Source organism: Columba livia, chromosome 16 (assembly GCF_036013475.1).
Source record: "Columba livia isolate bColLiv1 breed racing homer chromosome 16, bColLiv1.pat.W.v2, whole genome shotgun sequence".
Classification (NCBI taxonomy): domain Eukaryota; kingdom Metazoa; phylum Chordata; class Aves; order Columbiformes; family Columbidae; genus Columba; species Columba livia.
Genome location: NC_088617.1, coordinates 15,337,231 through 15,353,294, shown reverse-complemented (window position 1 = coordinate 15,353,294; position 16,064 = coordinate 15,337,231). Strand labels below are relative to the sequence as shown.

Here is a 16,064-nt window from a genome sequence, read left to right as displayed (position 1 = left end):
TGGGATTTGTTACAGAGGTACAAACAGAGCCGAAAGTTTTGAGTTCCAAACACGTAATATTTAATATTCCACTTTAATATTATCCTATGAAGAATTGTTTCTCTTGGGGTAAAATGCAGAGGTTGTCCAGCAATATTGCAAAGCAACCCAGGATTTCGGAAGGGACCCAGGAGTGCCTCAAGGGACCCAGGAGTTTGGGGGGACCCAGAAGTTCAGGAGGGCCCCAGGAGTGCCGCAAGGGACCCAGGAGTTCAGGAGAGATCCAGGAGTTCGGGAGGGACCCAGGAGTGCCCCAGGGACTCAGGAGTTCAGGGCGGGACCCAGTCTCTATGAGTCACTTATGGGGCACTATGGGGCACTTATGGGGCAAGAAGGGGGAACTTGTGGGTCGCTAGGGGGCACTTGGGGGTCACTAAAAGGCACTTATGGGTCGATAAGAGTCACTTATGGGGCTCCATGTGTCACTTGTGGAGCTCTATGGGTCACTTATGGGGCTCTATGAGCCACTTCCGGGGCACTTGGGGGTGGCTAAGAGTCACTTACGGGGCACTATGAGTAACGTATGGGGCTCTGTGGGGGTTCAGGGTTTGGGGTCCCTCCCGAACTCCTGGGTCCCTCCCTGAACTACCTTGGGAGTGCCCCAATGGACCCAGATGTTCAGGGAGGGACAACCTGGAATTCTTAATGTAATGTTTTCTTTTTTCCTAGGTAATAGACAATAAATATGGCTGTAGATCATGCTCTGTGATCCTTCATGCCTGTTTATCTACTTCAGTATTACTGGAAATTGTTTTGTTTTGAACTCTTTTTAATGACATTTTGCAGTTTTTAGGATTCCGTACAAAACCGAGATGTTTCTGTTGACCCCACCTGTTGGATATTTGTGTGTTTTTGTTACACAAGTCTTTTGTTGAATATTCATGCAGCCCTTATGCTTGGCAAAAGGAGAAGATTAAAAGCTTTTGCTAGTTGAAATCATCACTGAAATGTCATTTCAAGTGTGGGTCTTCAGATGAGAGATGTCTGCCTTTCTGTTTGTAACAGGACAAAACTTTTGAGCCTGTTCCCAGGAGTAAAAAGAACACAGGAATTCCCAGAAATTTCCTGATGGAGCTGAAAGATCCCAGTACAAGGGGTGCGATGCTGACAAACACCGGAAAGTACGCAATACCAATTATTAACACGTAAGTACAGAATTAATTGGACTGACCCAAAAGGCAACGGGAGAAACCACATGTGAGTGTGTTAGCGGCAATGCCAGCAAGTTGCGCAGCACCTGTAGTTATGGGGGAAGAAGCGTTGTCGCTGTCTCATAACCTGAAAATTCCATCTATTATCTCCCTTTGATGAAACCCAAAGCTTGGAGAAGCTTTCCTTTGCCCATCTTCAACTTTTTGATTTTCCATCTCCCACTCCAGGGAGAGGGAAGAAGGAAAAAACCTCCATTTTTATCACTGGAACCGCCCTCCTCCTCCTCAAACCACAACCCTGTTCGCGAGGAGTTGTTATGTCTCATTTGTAAAAACATAACAACTGATGCCATCATTATTCCCTGCTGTGGAAACAGTTATTGCGATGAATGTGTTTGCTAATGCCAGCATCACACCTGCTCTTCTGAAGGTAGAAATATAAGAAGGAAATATCATTTAAACTATCAGAAAAGAATTTCAAGAAATAAATATAATTTAATCCACATTCTTCTCCCTGAGAGGGTTGGTTCAGGCCTCCAGAACTCAAACCTACCTACTCATGGTTTTTGAGATGTGTTTTATTCAGTAACCTTGAGGTTGGTGACTTCTCACTGGATGAGAAGGTGGAAAAAAGACTGGTCAAAACATCCAGACACAGCCTCATCTAATGAGACTAATTAGAACACCAGGACACAGCCCAGTCTACATCTTCAAATGTTGTAAGAACAAAATATCAAAACTCTATAGCTATTTGTTGCGTATGAGAAATTTTTTACACTATTGAACATTTAGAGTTTCATGCTCTTCATTCCAGACTATATTTACCCATTAATCATCTAAGTGTTCTTATAATTGATTAGAACCTACAAAACGTCCTTAGTTTGGCTAAAAACACTTGGAATTTCCTGTTCAAACACATTATCTGTTGTTCCAGAAGGTCACAACTCTAAATTTAGAGGCAATTTGTCCAATTCGGGTCACAGTTTTGTTTAGCGTGATCGCTTCACATTCAAATTCAGCGTTAACACTGAAGGACTTTAAGTACCAAAGTACTAAATAAAGGATTAAATACCAATCCTTAACATCCATGTTTAATGTGACATGTTCCTATCTCTGTATGTTGATTTATTTTAGGTTTGATGGCATTTGCAGGAATGCACAAGTAATTTGACTCCTCAGAGGCGTTTGTGTGGAGATCTGCTGAAGTTTCTGGAATATATTCTGTAACGTTACCTTTCCATAAATGGTTTTTCTGCCTCTAGGCTGTGAACAACTTCAGAAATGGAACTGGCTACACAAAAAAGGTCTGTAAGCAGCTTTGGGAGCAGCTGCCACCACTCGTGACACCTTCTGCCGCTCTGGTGACAAACGCAGGACTTTCCAGATCTTCCTCTCTGCCCATCAGCAGTTTGTCAGAAGAGAAGTTAAGTTTTATTTCAATATACACCATGATTTTTGGATTTCAGTAGGGCTTATTTTCCATGCATTTGCACTGATTCCCCAGGACTATCAGGTTCCTGCTCCAAGACAAGCGTCTTGGAGGTAACTGATCATCTAAGGTTCATTTCAAAACATACTATATCCTGCTTTGGAACTTGCGCCAAAATGGAAAGTAGTTGTTCTGTATCCAGGAATTTTGAGATAACTGTAAAACAAAAGTAAACAGATCAGAAATTGAATGGAAATTGAACGGAAATTGAACTTTTGCTAATCTTTTTCTTTCATTCTACCATCTTCACAAATTATTTACCAGGGAAAAAAAAAAACAGGTTAAAAATTGCTGCTATCTAAATTATGGTGTCATAACTATACAGACTACACCGAAGCATGTAGTGATTATTTTGCAGGTAGACATATATCAATTGAGCAATATTCTTTTAGTTTGATTGAATCATACATCTCTTGTGATAAAGATTAAGATTACATGATCCAGCTTCCCGTGGACTGACTCGTACTCTGTTATTGTATTTTGTTTAGTTTGTCTGGACCACTATGAAGCAACAGGAAAAAATATCCATACACAACAAGTATAACACCAGTGATGCCTTTATTTGTTTTTAATGTATACATTATGTATACTCTAATACTTCCAACTAGTCATAGAGGTAGAGACAAACTCCAATTCTTTGAAAAAGGTATTGGCTGACTTCTACCCATTTAATCTCAGAAATTCACTTTTCTTAGCAAAATACTTGAGAAAAATATCACTATTATAATAAAGATTACTTCCACTATGTGTCACCTGACAAATCATTAAATTCAAACCTATTGAGTCACATTGCATACATTCACAGATTAGAAAAAAAAAAAAAAAGTTTTAAAATAAATTGAATAGGATGCATTAAAAATAAACTACTACCTAGTTAAAGGCCAAAAAAGAGCTCCCCGTCCTGGAGTAATTCCTGAACACAGTCCAGTCTCATGTTAATGTTTTCAGCATCAATTAGTGGCTCCAGGATACTGGATCTAAGTCTTTGACTTCTACCTGGAGTTTTAATGTAATTCAGGACGCCAAAAAGCATGTGACCATTCCTTTGGGAAAAAAAAAAAAATAGTTGTGAAGAATATACTCAGAAACCCAAAGATGGTAAACGTCGAATGAGGTTTCCAGGTAGGAGTAAAATACAGCCGCGATTATGCGAGGATTAATTTTACACGTGCTCATATTGAGCACGGAAAGTACATGTCCAGATGTGCGCATAAAGTAAATACACTCGCAATCCTGTGAGGAGAAGTTTTACTCACACCTGTGGCAGCAAGGCAAGCGGAGCCTCTGTCCTGGGGGGGCACTCGGCAGCAGCACCTCGCTCGTGCTCCGAGAGACCCGCGACAATGGGCGGAGTCTTGATGAGAGTCCCGTTTTTTATTGGCTGATCAGATCTGACTGTGGGCATTCCAGAAACTTCTCTGCACCCCCACCCTGGCTGTGGGTGCCCCTGAAGCCTCCAAACATCCCCCACACTGGCCACGGGCGCCCAGCGACTCCCCGGCACCTCGGTACTGCCTTCTCTTAGTGGCCCTGGCCAGGGTGCTCTGAGGCCAAACAAAAGAAGCTGTAGCAGAGAGAGAGGGAGATGTGTCTACTCCTTCCACACCGAAGGATGGAGGGGTAGAGGGGGGGGGTTGCATCCTGCCACATATGCTAATATTAAAAGATAATTAAATTAAATTAATACAAATATTATCAGGAGAGGGGTTAAGATTGTGGAGATCTTTAGAAACCTCGTTAAACTAGAAACATATTATCTTTCAATCAGACATTATTGAAAATAGGCATCAATATGATTTGGTATGAAATATATAATATCATTAGCTTTGAGTTTGAGAAAAAAAATTTTAAAAAGGAAAACTTAGACACACAATTTACATTTCAGAAGTCAAATTTTCCTTTTCAGCACCATTTCATTTATTTTAATGAAATTCACTTAAGAATGGTTGGATTGTAGGTTATATTTTAATGTTCACTTTCCTTCCTGCGATGCAAGGCCAAAAGAAGCTCAACACTATAATAACCCAATTTTTTGCAGAAATAAAAAATGTTGTGTACTTGAACTACTCAGATTATCCACAAGTAACTGAATTGAAGAACTGAAGATATAGAGATGAATAGAAAAATTATGAGAAAAAAGATTTCTAGGAAATAACTCTGAAACTTTCAGTCATGAGAACAGAGACACCGAATATTAATTCGCAACATATTTTGGAAAGAATGAAAAAAAACAAAAGAGACTTACTGGAGGGTGGATTCTGTTTGTGACCACCCGTAAAGGTTGTGGACATTGTAGTGACGGACAGGGGAACCGTCAGGGAGGAATTAGGACCCGGGTAGCTATAGGCTGGTCAGCCTCACCTCCATCCCTAGGAAACTGATGGAACGACTGATCCTTGGTGCCACCTCAAGGCATATCAGGGATAAGATTGTCATTAGGGGCAGTCAACATGGCTTCACCAAGGGGAAGACACGCTTGACCAATCTCATAGCCTTTTATGAAGATATAGGGAGGTGGATAGATGATGGCGGGTCAGTGGATGTGGTCTACCTTGACTTCAGTAAAGCATTTGACACAGTCTCCCACAGCATCCTCGCTGCTAAACTGAAGGAGTGCGGTCTGGATGATCGGGTAGTGAGGTGAACAGCGAACTGGCTGAAGGGAAGAAGCCAGAGAGTCGTGGTCAATGGGGCAGAGTCCAGTTGAGGCCAGTATCCAGTGCAGTGCCTCAGGGGTCGGTGCTGGGGCCAGTACTGTTCAATATATTCATCAATGACTTGGATGAGGGACTAGAGTGACTGTCAGAAAGTTTGCTGATGACACCAAGCTGGGAGGAGTGGCTGACACTGGAAGCTGTGCTGCCATCAGAGACCTGGACAGGCTGGAGAGCTGGGCAGGGAGAAATTTAATGAAATATAACAAGGGCAAGTGCAGAGTCTTGAATCTGGGCAGGAACAACCCCAGGTTCCAGTATAAGTTGGGGAATGACCTGTTGGAGAGCAGTGTAGGGGAAAGGGACCTGGGGGTCCTGGGGACAGCAGGGTGACCATGAGCCAGCACTGGGCCCTTGTGGCCAGGAAGCCAATGGTACCTGAGGTGGGTTAGAAGGGGGTGGTCAGTAGGTCAGAGAGGTTCTCCTGCCCCTCTGCTCTGCCCTGGGGAGACCACACCTGGAATAGTGTGTCCAGTTGTGGCCCCTCAGTTCCAGCAGGACAGGGAACTGCTGGAGAGAGTCCAGCGCAGCCACCAAGATGCTGAAGGGAGTGGAGCATCTCCCGTGTGAGGAAAGGCTGAGGGAGCTGGGGCTCTGGAGCTGGACAAGAGGAGACAGGGGTGACCTCATTAATGTTTACAGATATATAAAGGCTGTGTCAGGAGGATGGAGCCAGGCTCTTCTCGGTGACAACCAGTGATAGAACAAGGGGCAATGGGTGCAAACTGGAACACAGGAGGTTCCACTTAAAGATGAGAAGAGACTTCTTCCCGGTGAGGGTGTCAGAGCCTGGCCCAGGCTGCCCAGGGAGGTTGTGGAGTCTCCTTCTGTGCAGACATTCCAACCCGCCTGGACACCTTCCTGTGTAACCTCATCTGGGTGTTCCTGCTCCATGGGGGGATTGCACTGGATGAGCTTTCCAGGTCCCTTCCAACCCCTGACATTCTGGGATTCTGTGATTCTCCACCCTGAACCTAGTAAGTCATTGACAATTATTGTCTTCTATCCTTTTGTAGTCATTGCCACTTAAAGAATTAATCCTGTGGGCGATTGATAACCTAAAGATATGTGAAATCTGTCAGCAATTGACCAGTTTCAGGTCAGTCTGCTCTTTTCACCTTAGACTTCATCTTGAAGCCTGAGAGATGAGTTGTTTAACATATATCTCAACATTGTAAGATGGTGGCCTTTAGATGAACTTTGCCCATTATAACACCAAAAAGCACACCCACATGACTGAAGATGCCAACCCAGCATGAGACATGTGACATGAGATTCCTCACAGTATCACAGTATGTTTGGGATTGGAAGGGACCTCAAAAGATCATCTAGTCCAATCCCCCTGCTGGAGCAGGAACGCCCAGGTGAGGTCGCACAGGACCATGTCCAGGCGGGTTTTGAATGTCTCCAGGGAAGCAGACTCCACACCCCCCTGGGCAGCCTGTTCAGTGCTCTGTCACCCTCACTGAGAAGAAGTTTCTTCTCAAATTTAAGTGGAACCTTTTGTGTTCCAGCTTGATCCCATTACCCCTTGTCCTATCATTGTTTGCCACCGAGAAGAGCCTGGCTCCATCCTCATGGTACTCACCCTTTATATATTTATAAACATTAATGAGGTCCCCCCTTAGTCTCCTCTTCTCCAAACTAAAGAGACCCAGCTCCCTCAGCCTTTCTTCATAAGGGAGGTGCTCCACTCCCTTAATCATCTTCGTTGCCCTACGCTGGACTCTCTCCAGCAGTTCCCTGTCCTTCTGGAACTGAAGGGCCACAACTGGACACAATATTCCAGATGTGGTCTCACCAGCGCGGAATAGAGGGGCAGAAGAACCTCTCTGACCTACTGACCACCCCCTTCTAACCCACCCAGGATGCCATTGGCTTCCTGGCCACAAGGGCCCAGTGCTGGCTCATGGTCATCCTGTTGTCCACCAGGACCCCCAGGTCCCTTTCCCCTACACTGCTCTCTAATATGTAATTTCCCAACCTATACTGGAACCTGGGGTTGTTCCTGCCCAGATGCAGGACTCTACACTTTCCCTTGTTAAATTTCATTAGGTTATTCCCCGCCCAACTCTCCAGCCTGTCCAGGTCTCTGATGGCAGCACAGCCTTCTGGCGTGTCAGCCACCCCTCCCAGCTTAGTGTCATCAGCAAACTTGCTGATAGTACACTCTATTCCCTCGTCTAAATCGTTAATGAATATATTGAATAATATTGGCCCCAGTACTGACCCCTGAGGCACTCCACTAGATACTGGCATCCAACTAGACTCCGCACCATTGACTACCACTCTCTGGCTTCTCTCCTTAAGCCAGTTTGCAACCCACCTCACTACTCTATTGTCCAGACCACACCTCCTCAACTTAGCTGTGAGGATGCTGTGGGAGACTGTGTCAAAGGCTTTACTGAAGTCAAGGTAGACCACATCCACCGCTCTGCCATCATCCATCCACCTTGTTACATTCTCATAAAAGGCTATGAGGTTGGTCAAGCACGACTTACCCTTGGTAAAGCCATGCTGACTGCCCCTAATAGCCCCCCTAGCCTTGATATGCCTTGAGATGGCACCAAGGATAAGCTGTTCCATTACTTTCCCCGGGACAGAGGTGAGGCTGACCGGTCTATAATTACCCGGGTCCTCCTTCTTGCCCTTTTTGAAGACTGGAGTGACATTTGCTTTCCTCCAATCCTCGGGCACCTCCCCTGTTTCCCAAGACTTGGCAAAGATGATGGAGAGCGGTCCAGCAATGACTTCAGCCAGCTTCCTCAGCACCCGCGGATGCATCCCATCTGGACCCATGGATTTATGGATGTCCAGACTATCTAATTGCTCCCTAACCCAGTCCTCATCAACTAAAGCAAACTCCTCCATTGACCTGGCTTCATCCGGGCTCTCAGGGGTACAGGGCTCCCCAGGACAGCCTCCGGCAGAGTAGACAGAGACAAAGAACGCATTCAGTAATTCTGCCTTCTCTGTATCTTCTGTCACCAGGGCACCCACCCCGTTCATCAGTGGGCCTACATTGCCTCTGGTATTAGTTTTATCTGCTATGTATTTGAAAAAGTTCTTTTTGCTGTCCTTGACCCCTCTCGCCAGCTGTAATTCTAAGGAGGCCTTGGCTATCCTAGCTGCCTTCCTACATCCTCTAACAGCAGCCTTATATTCCTCCCAAGTGGCCAGCCCCTGCTTCCACGACCTGTAAACTCTCCTCTTCTGCTTGAGCATACCCAACAGATCCCTATTCAACCACGCAGGCCTCCTGGCTCCCTTCCTTGACTTCCTACGTATGGGGATGCTCTGATCCTGAGCATGGAAGAAGCAATCTCTGAATGCAATCCAGCTATCTTGGGCCCCTTTACCTTCAAGCAGTCTTGCCCATGGGATTTCCCCCAGCAATTGCTTGAAAAGGCCAAAGTTGGCCCTGCTGAAGTCCAGGGTTGCAATTCTACTTGCTGTTCTGTTCCTGCCACCCAAGATGCTGAACTCCACCATTTAGGGGTGCAGGGTTTAGGGGTGAAGGCTTTTGGGGGGTAGGTTTTGCAGGTGCAGGATTTGGGGGGGCAGGGTTGGGGGAAGGATTTAGGGGTGCAGGGTTTAGGGTAGCAGGATCTTTTGGTGAAGGGCTGGGTAGGGCAGGATTTGGGGATGCAGGGCTTTGGGGTGAGGGTTTGGGGGTGCAGAGTTCTGGGGTTTTGGGTTTGGAGGGCAGGATTTGAGGGTGCAGTGTAAGGGGGTGGAAGATTAGGGGGTTCAGGGCTTGGGGGTGCAGGATTGGCTGCTGCAGGGTTTGGGATTTCAGGATTTGGGGTGCAGGGTTTTAGGGTTGAATGGCTTTGGGGTGCCAGATTTGAGAGTGCAGGGTTTGGGGGTTCAGGGTTTAGGGGTGCAGGATCTGGGGGTGAAGGATCTGGGGGTGCAGGATTTGGGGTTCAGGTTTTGAGGGTGCAGAGGTTTGGGGTGCAGACTTTGAGGGGCAAGATTTAGGGGTGCAATATTTCGGGGTGAAGCGTTCTGGGGTGCAGGGTTTAGGGGTGCAGGAACTGGAGTGCAGGGTTGGGGGTTCAAAGTTTGAAGGTGAAGAAGTTTGGGGTGCAGGGTTTGGGGGTGCAGGGTTGAGGTTAGAAGAATTTGGGGGTGCATGGGTTTAGGTGAAAGGTTTGGTAGGGCCGGGTTTGGGGGGGCAGGGTTTGGGGGAGGAGGATCTGGGGTTGAAGGGATTGAGGGTTCAGGATTTTGGGGTGCACAGCTTGGACAGCAGAATTGGGGGTGCAGGATTTGGAAGGGAAGGATCTGGGGATGCAGGATTTGGTGGTTCAAGGTTTAAGCTAGAAGGATCTTGGGGTGCAGGATCTTTGGGGTGCAGGACCTTTGGGGTGAAGCATTTGGTAGGGCAGGATCTGGGGGTGCAGGGTTTGGGGTTATGGGTTTTGGGGCTGCAGAGTTTGCAGGAATTATTTGGGGTGTAGGGTTATGGGGGTACAGGATGTTAGGGTGCAGGATTTGGGGGTGCAGGGATTGGGGTGTAGGGCTTGGGGGGGCAGGGTTTGGGGTCCACGGTTTGGGGATCAGGGTTTGGGGGTGAAAAGTTTAGGGTGCAGGGTTTGAAGTGAAAGTTTGGGGGGGACGATTTTGGGGTGCAGGGTTTATGGGGACAGGGTTTCGGGTGTGGGGATGTGCTGTACAGGATGTTGGTGTGCATTGTTTGGGAAAGTGAAGGGTTGTGTTGCAGCCGGCAACAGAATTTAGAAAACGCGGGACTCATTTCATATATAGAGATGTAAATCAGTGAGTCCCAAAGGGAGCTCTGGTCGTGATCACTTGAAAGAATGAATCCTGCCAGCCACTGCTGACCTAAGGATACATAAATCCTCCCAGTTTTGGTCACTCTGCTCCTCTAACAAAGAGTGACTTGCAAAACACCTCATCAGAACTACAAAGACCAGTGTCCTGCAGTGCAGACTCTGAAGCCCGCACATTTAGTTGAGCTTTAACAAAAATCTCAGAATGTCCTTCCGCTGAACGTTGCTCATTATATGCTCATTATAATACTCAAATACACGCCCCTAGGACAGGAAACACAGGCCCAGCCCAGGCCCCCTCCTCAGCAAGCCTGTGTAGTGGCAAAAAGATTATGTAACGCAATATGCAAATGTGTAACCAGTTGGCTTTTAGGACTTGCCCTGGGGGTGTGAATGTAGTGATAATGCATACAATGGCTGTTACTTTTCTTCCTGGTGTGCTGCCTTTATTCCAGCAGCCAGGCTTGTGCACCCCTGTCATAAACAATATCTCGTCTTTGTGCGCTAGGATTTGGCTTTTTTTTTTTCATACACCAGGTGACAGAACCCTGGTTTTGGGACAGCATGGGAGACCATACGAAATCAAACTGTTTGAACCACACGGACAACACATTGAGGCTACACAGACTATAGATCACATAAACTGTATGAAGACCACAAAGACAGAGACCACTTGGAACGTGGAAAGATAAGAACAACCTATAGGACACACTGCCTTGAGACGAGCGTAGGACAAATTTCAAGGGACGCAGTGGGACACCTCTTGAGGGAAGCATCCTCACCTTCTTCCTTCTGTCACTTTGCTCCTGATTGCAGAGGTGTGCAGGTCAGAGCTTCATGATTTCACTCCTTCTCCATGCAGATTCTCATTCTCCCAAGCTCTTCATTCCCACAAACCTCAGAGCTGTAGCAGGACTGGGGACAGCCATGAGCATCTGCTACATGTGCCAGCGCTGGGATGTGATATTCCTCCTCTGTGGGGACGGAGATGGGGCCTCCCAGCAATGCCAGGACCCACCAGCCAGCCAGGTGGACAGTGGGCCACACTGCTGCTGCTGCACCAGAAGGATGGAGTCAGCTGTCCCACTGGAGTCCAATGGCCCCTAGAACTGGTGATTGTCACGTTAAGTGATAAAAAGCTCATCTGCAGGCACATGGAGCATAGACAAACCACGAGAGATGAAGGTGTAACTATTCAGCAATGGCAATTTGTGACCAAGGAATGACATGGCGTGGAAAGTGAGGACGCCCAGCTGCAGAAAGTGTTATACTCTCTGGGAGCAGGAATGCCAGGAACATTGACTCCTGTCAGGGAGTGAAATTTCCCTTGCTGATGAGGTAAGAAGTGCAGCCACCTTGGCTTTTAGCCATCAGGGAATTAAATCACTGAGGGGCCACCTTTGGCCAGCTGAGTTGGCACTGGGGGATGCCACCTGTCCTTCAACAGCTCTGGTCACACAACCCATCCTTTCCCTGCTGTCCTCGCTCCCACATCACCCAAAGGTGCAAACAGCTTCCCCTGTTTAACTAACCCTTTGTTGGTGCCAGAGGGAGCTCTGTCTGTACCGCTGGTCAGCCCAGATTACACGGCAGCTAAGGAGGCTGGAGACCAGCCTCCAGGTGTGGTGGAAGCGAGCCGTTATTTGGAGTAAGGAACTTGCCGTTGCTCCAGCTTAGGACTGGGGAGGCCTGGATAGAGATGGTATGGTGCCAACTCTCTGGGGTGGATCCAGACCTGCAGGTAGGAGATATAGCTGTCCCTCCTCCAATGAAAGACACTATATGCCAGGTGGGATAAAACAGCCCCTGAGGAGGTGAAAAGGGAAGCCAAGTTACTTCCCTCCTATTATGCTCTACAGAGTCACCAAACCTGCACCACGGCTGTGGGGAAGAGCACAGCCTGGACAGAGCCTATGGTTGGACCCAGTGTCCTTTCTTCCTCTACCCCCTGCTCCATTCTGCAGTGAGGGACACCATGCAGTGTTTCCAGGCATGATGAGCGGGCATGACATGGTACAGAGGTCTTCCTGGGCCTCGGTGAGAAAGGCCTGACAACAAATGGAATAATAAAATTGCTGCCATAATGGCACAGAACGAAAAAGAGGAATATAGATCACAAGTAAATCTTACGCCACTTCAGATGCTGGGCTCATCTCCACAGATGGGATTCCCACAGCAAGTCGTGGGAAAGTCTACCTGGGGTCCACCAGTGTTGCAGGAAAGTGGGGTGCCCTGCCTCCAAAGGGATGTAAGATTTACTTGCTATCTAATAGTTCTCTTCTTATTCTGTCTTATTAAAACAGCTATTTTATGACATCACTTGCTGTTGGAGCTTCCTTACCGAGATTCAGAGAATCCTGTGTTGGTTCTTCTTCCCACCCCGGATGCAGAACATCACCCTATTTCGCAAGGGCTGAGAGGAAGCCATTTCCCCATCAACTGACCAGAGCCAAGAAAGAGAAACAAAAAAGTTCTGGTAGCTTTTCTCTTCAGGTCCGCAGGATTGTAAGACCAGGTTGTCAAGGATACCCAGTCCTGGGCAGGTGACTGGGACGTTTTGGTTCCAGTTCAATCATCACAGCCCTGTAATTGTGTCTGCAGAAAACCAAGCCGTGGGACAGGAAGTGAGTTGTGGCAACAAGGGTGTATCAGGACCCACAAGAAGCCACACAGCTGCTCACTGCCTCCGGTCAACGCCTTTCTCTGAAGAAGCCCTGCCTGAGCTGAGGATGGAGGGAGCCAAGAGGGGCATGATGCTGACCATGACCCATGTGCTAGTGTTCGGTGAGTACCAGAGGCTGTGTGGGCTCCCAGTGAGTAACATGAGGCGTCCAGAGACTCCACAGAGATGTTACACAGCTGTTTCTCTTGTAGGTGCTTGGCTGGCAGCACAGAGCGAAGCTACACCAAGTGAGTATCATGAGGAGGCAGACACAGGGTTTGGACACATCCCTGGTCTCCTACCCATCTCACAGGACTCCTCCTCAGCCCCACACTAAAAACTCGCTCTTGTGCAGCAGTGGGGCCTGGAGCCACCTCCAGGCTCACTGCAGGGCAGCTGGGCACTGGGGACATCCGTCTGTCTGGCAGCATCTCTCTCCCTGTGCAGGCAGCCCCACAATCTCCATCTTCCTGAAGCCACCTGGGGTGATCCCACCAGGAGGCTCTACCACCATCTGCTGCAGTTGCCAGTGTGACAATGGGAACTTCGTGCTGTATAAGAATGGTTACCAGCTCCTTACCCTGGAGCTGCATGACAGCAGGGCCGAGTTCTCCATCTCTAATGCCACCCAAGAGGATGCAGGTCCATACAGCTGCCATTACCTAGATGGTGGGACTGTGCTGTCTCGCAGTGAGACCGTGGATGTCATGGTGCAAGGTAAGGGATGTACCGCTACCCCTTCAGATGGCATCAGATGCCATATGGTGAGACTGGGATACACATAGCTACTTGGCTTCCCCCTCCACGTAATGGGCAGGGGTTTTCTCTGGTGGCTCCTGGCACTATGTCAAAGCCCTGCACACCTTCTCATACCCTCTCTTCTTCCCACAGAGTTCCACCTGCCCAAACCTGTCCTCTCTGTTCTGCCTGGGCAAGAGGTGGCTGCAGGAGCTCACGTGGCTTTCTATTGCACCATTGCACACTCCAGTGCTAGCTGCTTCCTGTACCTGGAGGGCCAGAACAAAGCAGAATTATTCTCAAAGGAACAAGGCGATTTCAACCTCTCTCATGTACGTAAAGGTAATGGGGGCCGCTACAGCTGCCAGTGTTACACCAAGGGTGCTTCTTTCAAGTGGTCCGCTGTCAGCAAGACCCTGGATTTGGTGGTGAAAGGTGAGACATTCCCCACCCACACTCTACTCTTCCTCCCTGGCATCTGCTACGTGCTGGGGGAACTAGAAAAGACAATGTGGGGGAAGAAAGCAGCTGCAAGAAAGGTCCAAGCAGAGCAGTACAGCTTCCTTCAGATGTGTTTGAGCTTTGCCAACTTCTCTGAGACCCTACAGATGACCTTATAGACACAGGGTTGCTAGGCTACCAGTTGCGGGGCAAGGGCTAGGAGACACCTATGCCTGCACCCCCCAGCCCCAGGACAGTCGTACCTCTTGTCTCGCTGCAGCACAGTGGCACCATCTGGCTGGTAGTGGCAAGTGAGGGTCAGCTCCATGTTCTTGTCCTCTCTTTGCTACAACTGGGGGGGGTTGACCGGTCAGAAACTGTAGGTAGGGGGTGTCCCAGGGACAGGGATGTTGACAGGAGCCCCTGGGGCTCCCTCTGCTCCCATCCTTCCTCCAGCCCCAGGAGCTCCCCAGAATATTCCCTTGTCCACGTTTCTGTTTGCCCTGGGAGCCCCTCACAGAATCCCAGAGTGTCAGGGGTTGGAAGGGCCCTGGAAAGCTCATCCAGTGCAATCCCCCCATGGAGCAGGAACACCCAGGTGAGGTTACACAGGAAGGTGTCCAGGCGGGTTGGAATGTCTGCACAGAAGGAGACTCCACAACCCCCTGGGCAGCCTGGGCCAGGCTCTGCCACCCTCACCAGGAACAAGTTGCTTCTCAGATTTAAGTGGAACCTCCTGTGTTCCAGTTTGCACCCATTGCCCCTTGTCCTGTCACTGGTTGTCACCAGAAGAGCCTGGCTCCATCCTCCTGACACTGCCCCTTTCCATCTTGATCCCCATGAATGAGTCCCCCCTCAGTCTCCTCTTGTCCAGCTCCAGAGCCCCAGCTCCCTCAGCCTTTCCTCACACGGGAGATGCTCCACTCCCTTCAGCATCTTGGTGGCTGCGCTGGACTCTCTCCAGCAGTTCCCTGTCCTGCTGGAACTGAGGGGCCACAACTGGACACAATATTCCAGGTGTGGTCTCCCCAGGGCAGAGCAGAGGGGCAGGAGAACCTCTCTGACCTACTGACCACCCCCTTCTAACCCACCCCAGGTACCATTGGCTTCCTGGCCACAAGGGCACAGTGCTGGCTCATGGTCACCCTGCTGTCCCCAGGACCCCCAGGTCCCTTTCCCCTACACTGCTCTCTAATAGGTCATTCCCCAACTTACACTGGAACCTGGGGTTGTTCCTGCCCAGATTCAAGACTCTACACTTGCCCTTGTTATGTTTCATCACATTTTTCCCCGCCCAGCTCTCCAGCCTGTCCAGGTCTCTGATGGCAGCACAGCTTCCAGTGTCAGCCACTCCTCCCAGCTTGGTGTCACCAACAAACTTGCTGATAGTGCACTCTAGTCCCTCATCCAAGTCATTGATGAATATATTGAACAGTACTGGCCCCAGCACCGACCCCTGAGGCACTGCACTGCATACTGGCCTCAACTGGACTCTGCCCCATTGACCACGACTCTCTGGCTTCTTCCCTTCAGCCAGTTCGCTGTTCACCTCACTACCCGATCGTCCAGACCGCACTCCTTCAGTTTAGCAGCGAGGATGCTGTGGGAGACTGTGTCAAAGGCTTTACTGAAATCAAGATAGACCCCTTCTGTCCTCTTGGGTACCCTGTTGCCCACATGGGACTCTTTTGGTCTGGGAGCTCCTTTAGTCTCCTCCCAGGGGCCCCCACTGACTGTCTCTTCCTGTTCCCTGCAGATTACACCTGGAACAACGTGGTGCGCCTGGTCCTGGGGGTCGCGGTCCTAGTCCTGCTGGGGATGATGGTGGCTGAGGCCGCGCACAGGCCCGGGCCCCGCTAGGCCTCTGCCCCGCGGGGAAGCGGCCGCGCTGCCCGCCCGCAGAGCTCCCGTGACCGCGCCGAACACGGGGACACGGAAACTCCCGCCCGGCGGCTGCGTGCGGTGAATAAACGAGCCCTCCCTCCGGCGGCCTCCGGGAGTCACTGCGGGGCGGGGCCGAGGGAACGCCCG

The 16,064-nt window shown here is 49.2% G+C and overlaps 1 protein-coding gene and 1 long non-coding RNA gene across 4 annotated transcripts; one reads left to right on the top strand and one right to left on the bottom strand.

The window, feature by feature from the left end:
- Nucleotides 1-231: 231 nt before the first annotated feature.
- LOC135575602 (uncharacterized) lies at nt 232-12,511 on the bottom strand. The gene is made up of 3 exons (XR_010466679.1): nt 10,975-12,511; nt 3,550-3,722; nt 232-2,835 (listed from the first exon to the last, which is right to left on the bottom strand). It is a non-coding gene; the product is annotated as an uncharacterized LOC135575602 (long non-coding RNA).
- Nucleotides 12,512-12,579: 68 nt separating this feature from the next.
- On the top strand, nt 12,580-16,015 carry LOC102096512 (immunoglobulin superfamily member 1). Of its 3 annotated transcripts, none has more exons than XM_065032760.1 (6): nt 12,580-12,685; nt 12,794-12,976; nt 13,067-13,102; nt 13,302-13,571; nt 13,746-14,027; nt 15,790-16,015. In XM_065032760.1, exons 2-6 carry the CDS (start codon nt 12,922-12,924, stop codon nt 15,891-15,893), a joined length of 747 nt encoding a protein of 248 aa, XP_064888832.1. In that variant the 5' UTR covers nt 12,580-12,685; nt 12,794-12,921; the 3' UTR covers nt 15,894-16,015. The 3 variants fall into 3 exon arrangements, with proteins under 3 accessions (XP_064888832.1, XP_013225780.2, XP_064888833.1); XM_013370326.2 differs by having other exon boundaries at nt 12,593-12,707; XM_065032761.1 differs by having other exon boundaries at nt 12,655-12,976; nt 13,746-13,934.
- Nucleotides 16,016-16,064: the final 49 nt, after the last annotated feature.

Coding starts and splice junctions, on each gene's coding strand:
- LOC102096512 (XM_065032760.1), top strand. CDS start 12,922: ATGGAGGGAGCCAAGAGGGGCATGATGCTGACCATGACCCATGTGCTA. Junction 13,572..13,745: donor CGTGGATGTCATGGTGCAAG/GTAAGGGATGTA, acceptor TTCTTCCCACAG/AGTTCCACCTGCCCAAACCT. Junction 14,028..15,789: donor CCTGGATTTGGTGGTGAAAG/GTGAGACATTCC, acceptor TGTTCCCTGCAG/ATTACACCTGGAACAACGTG.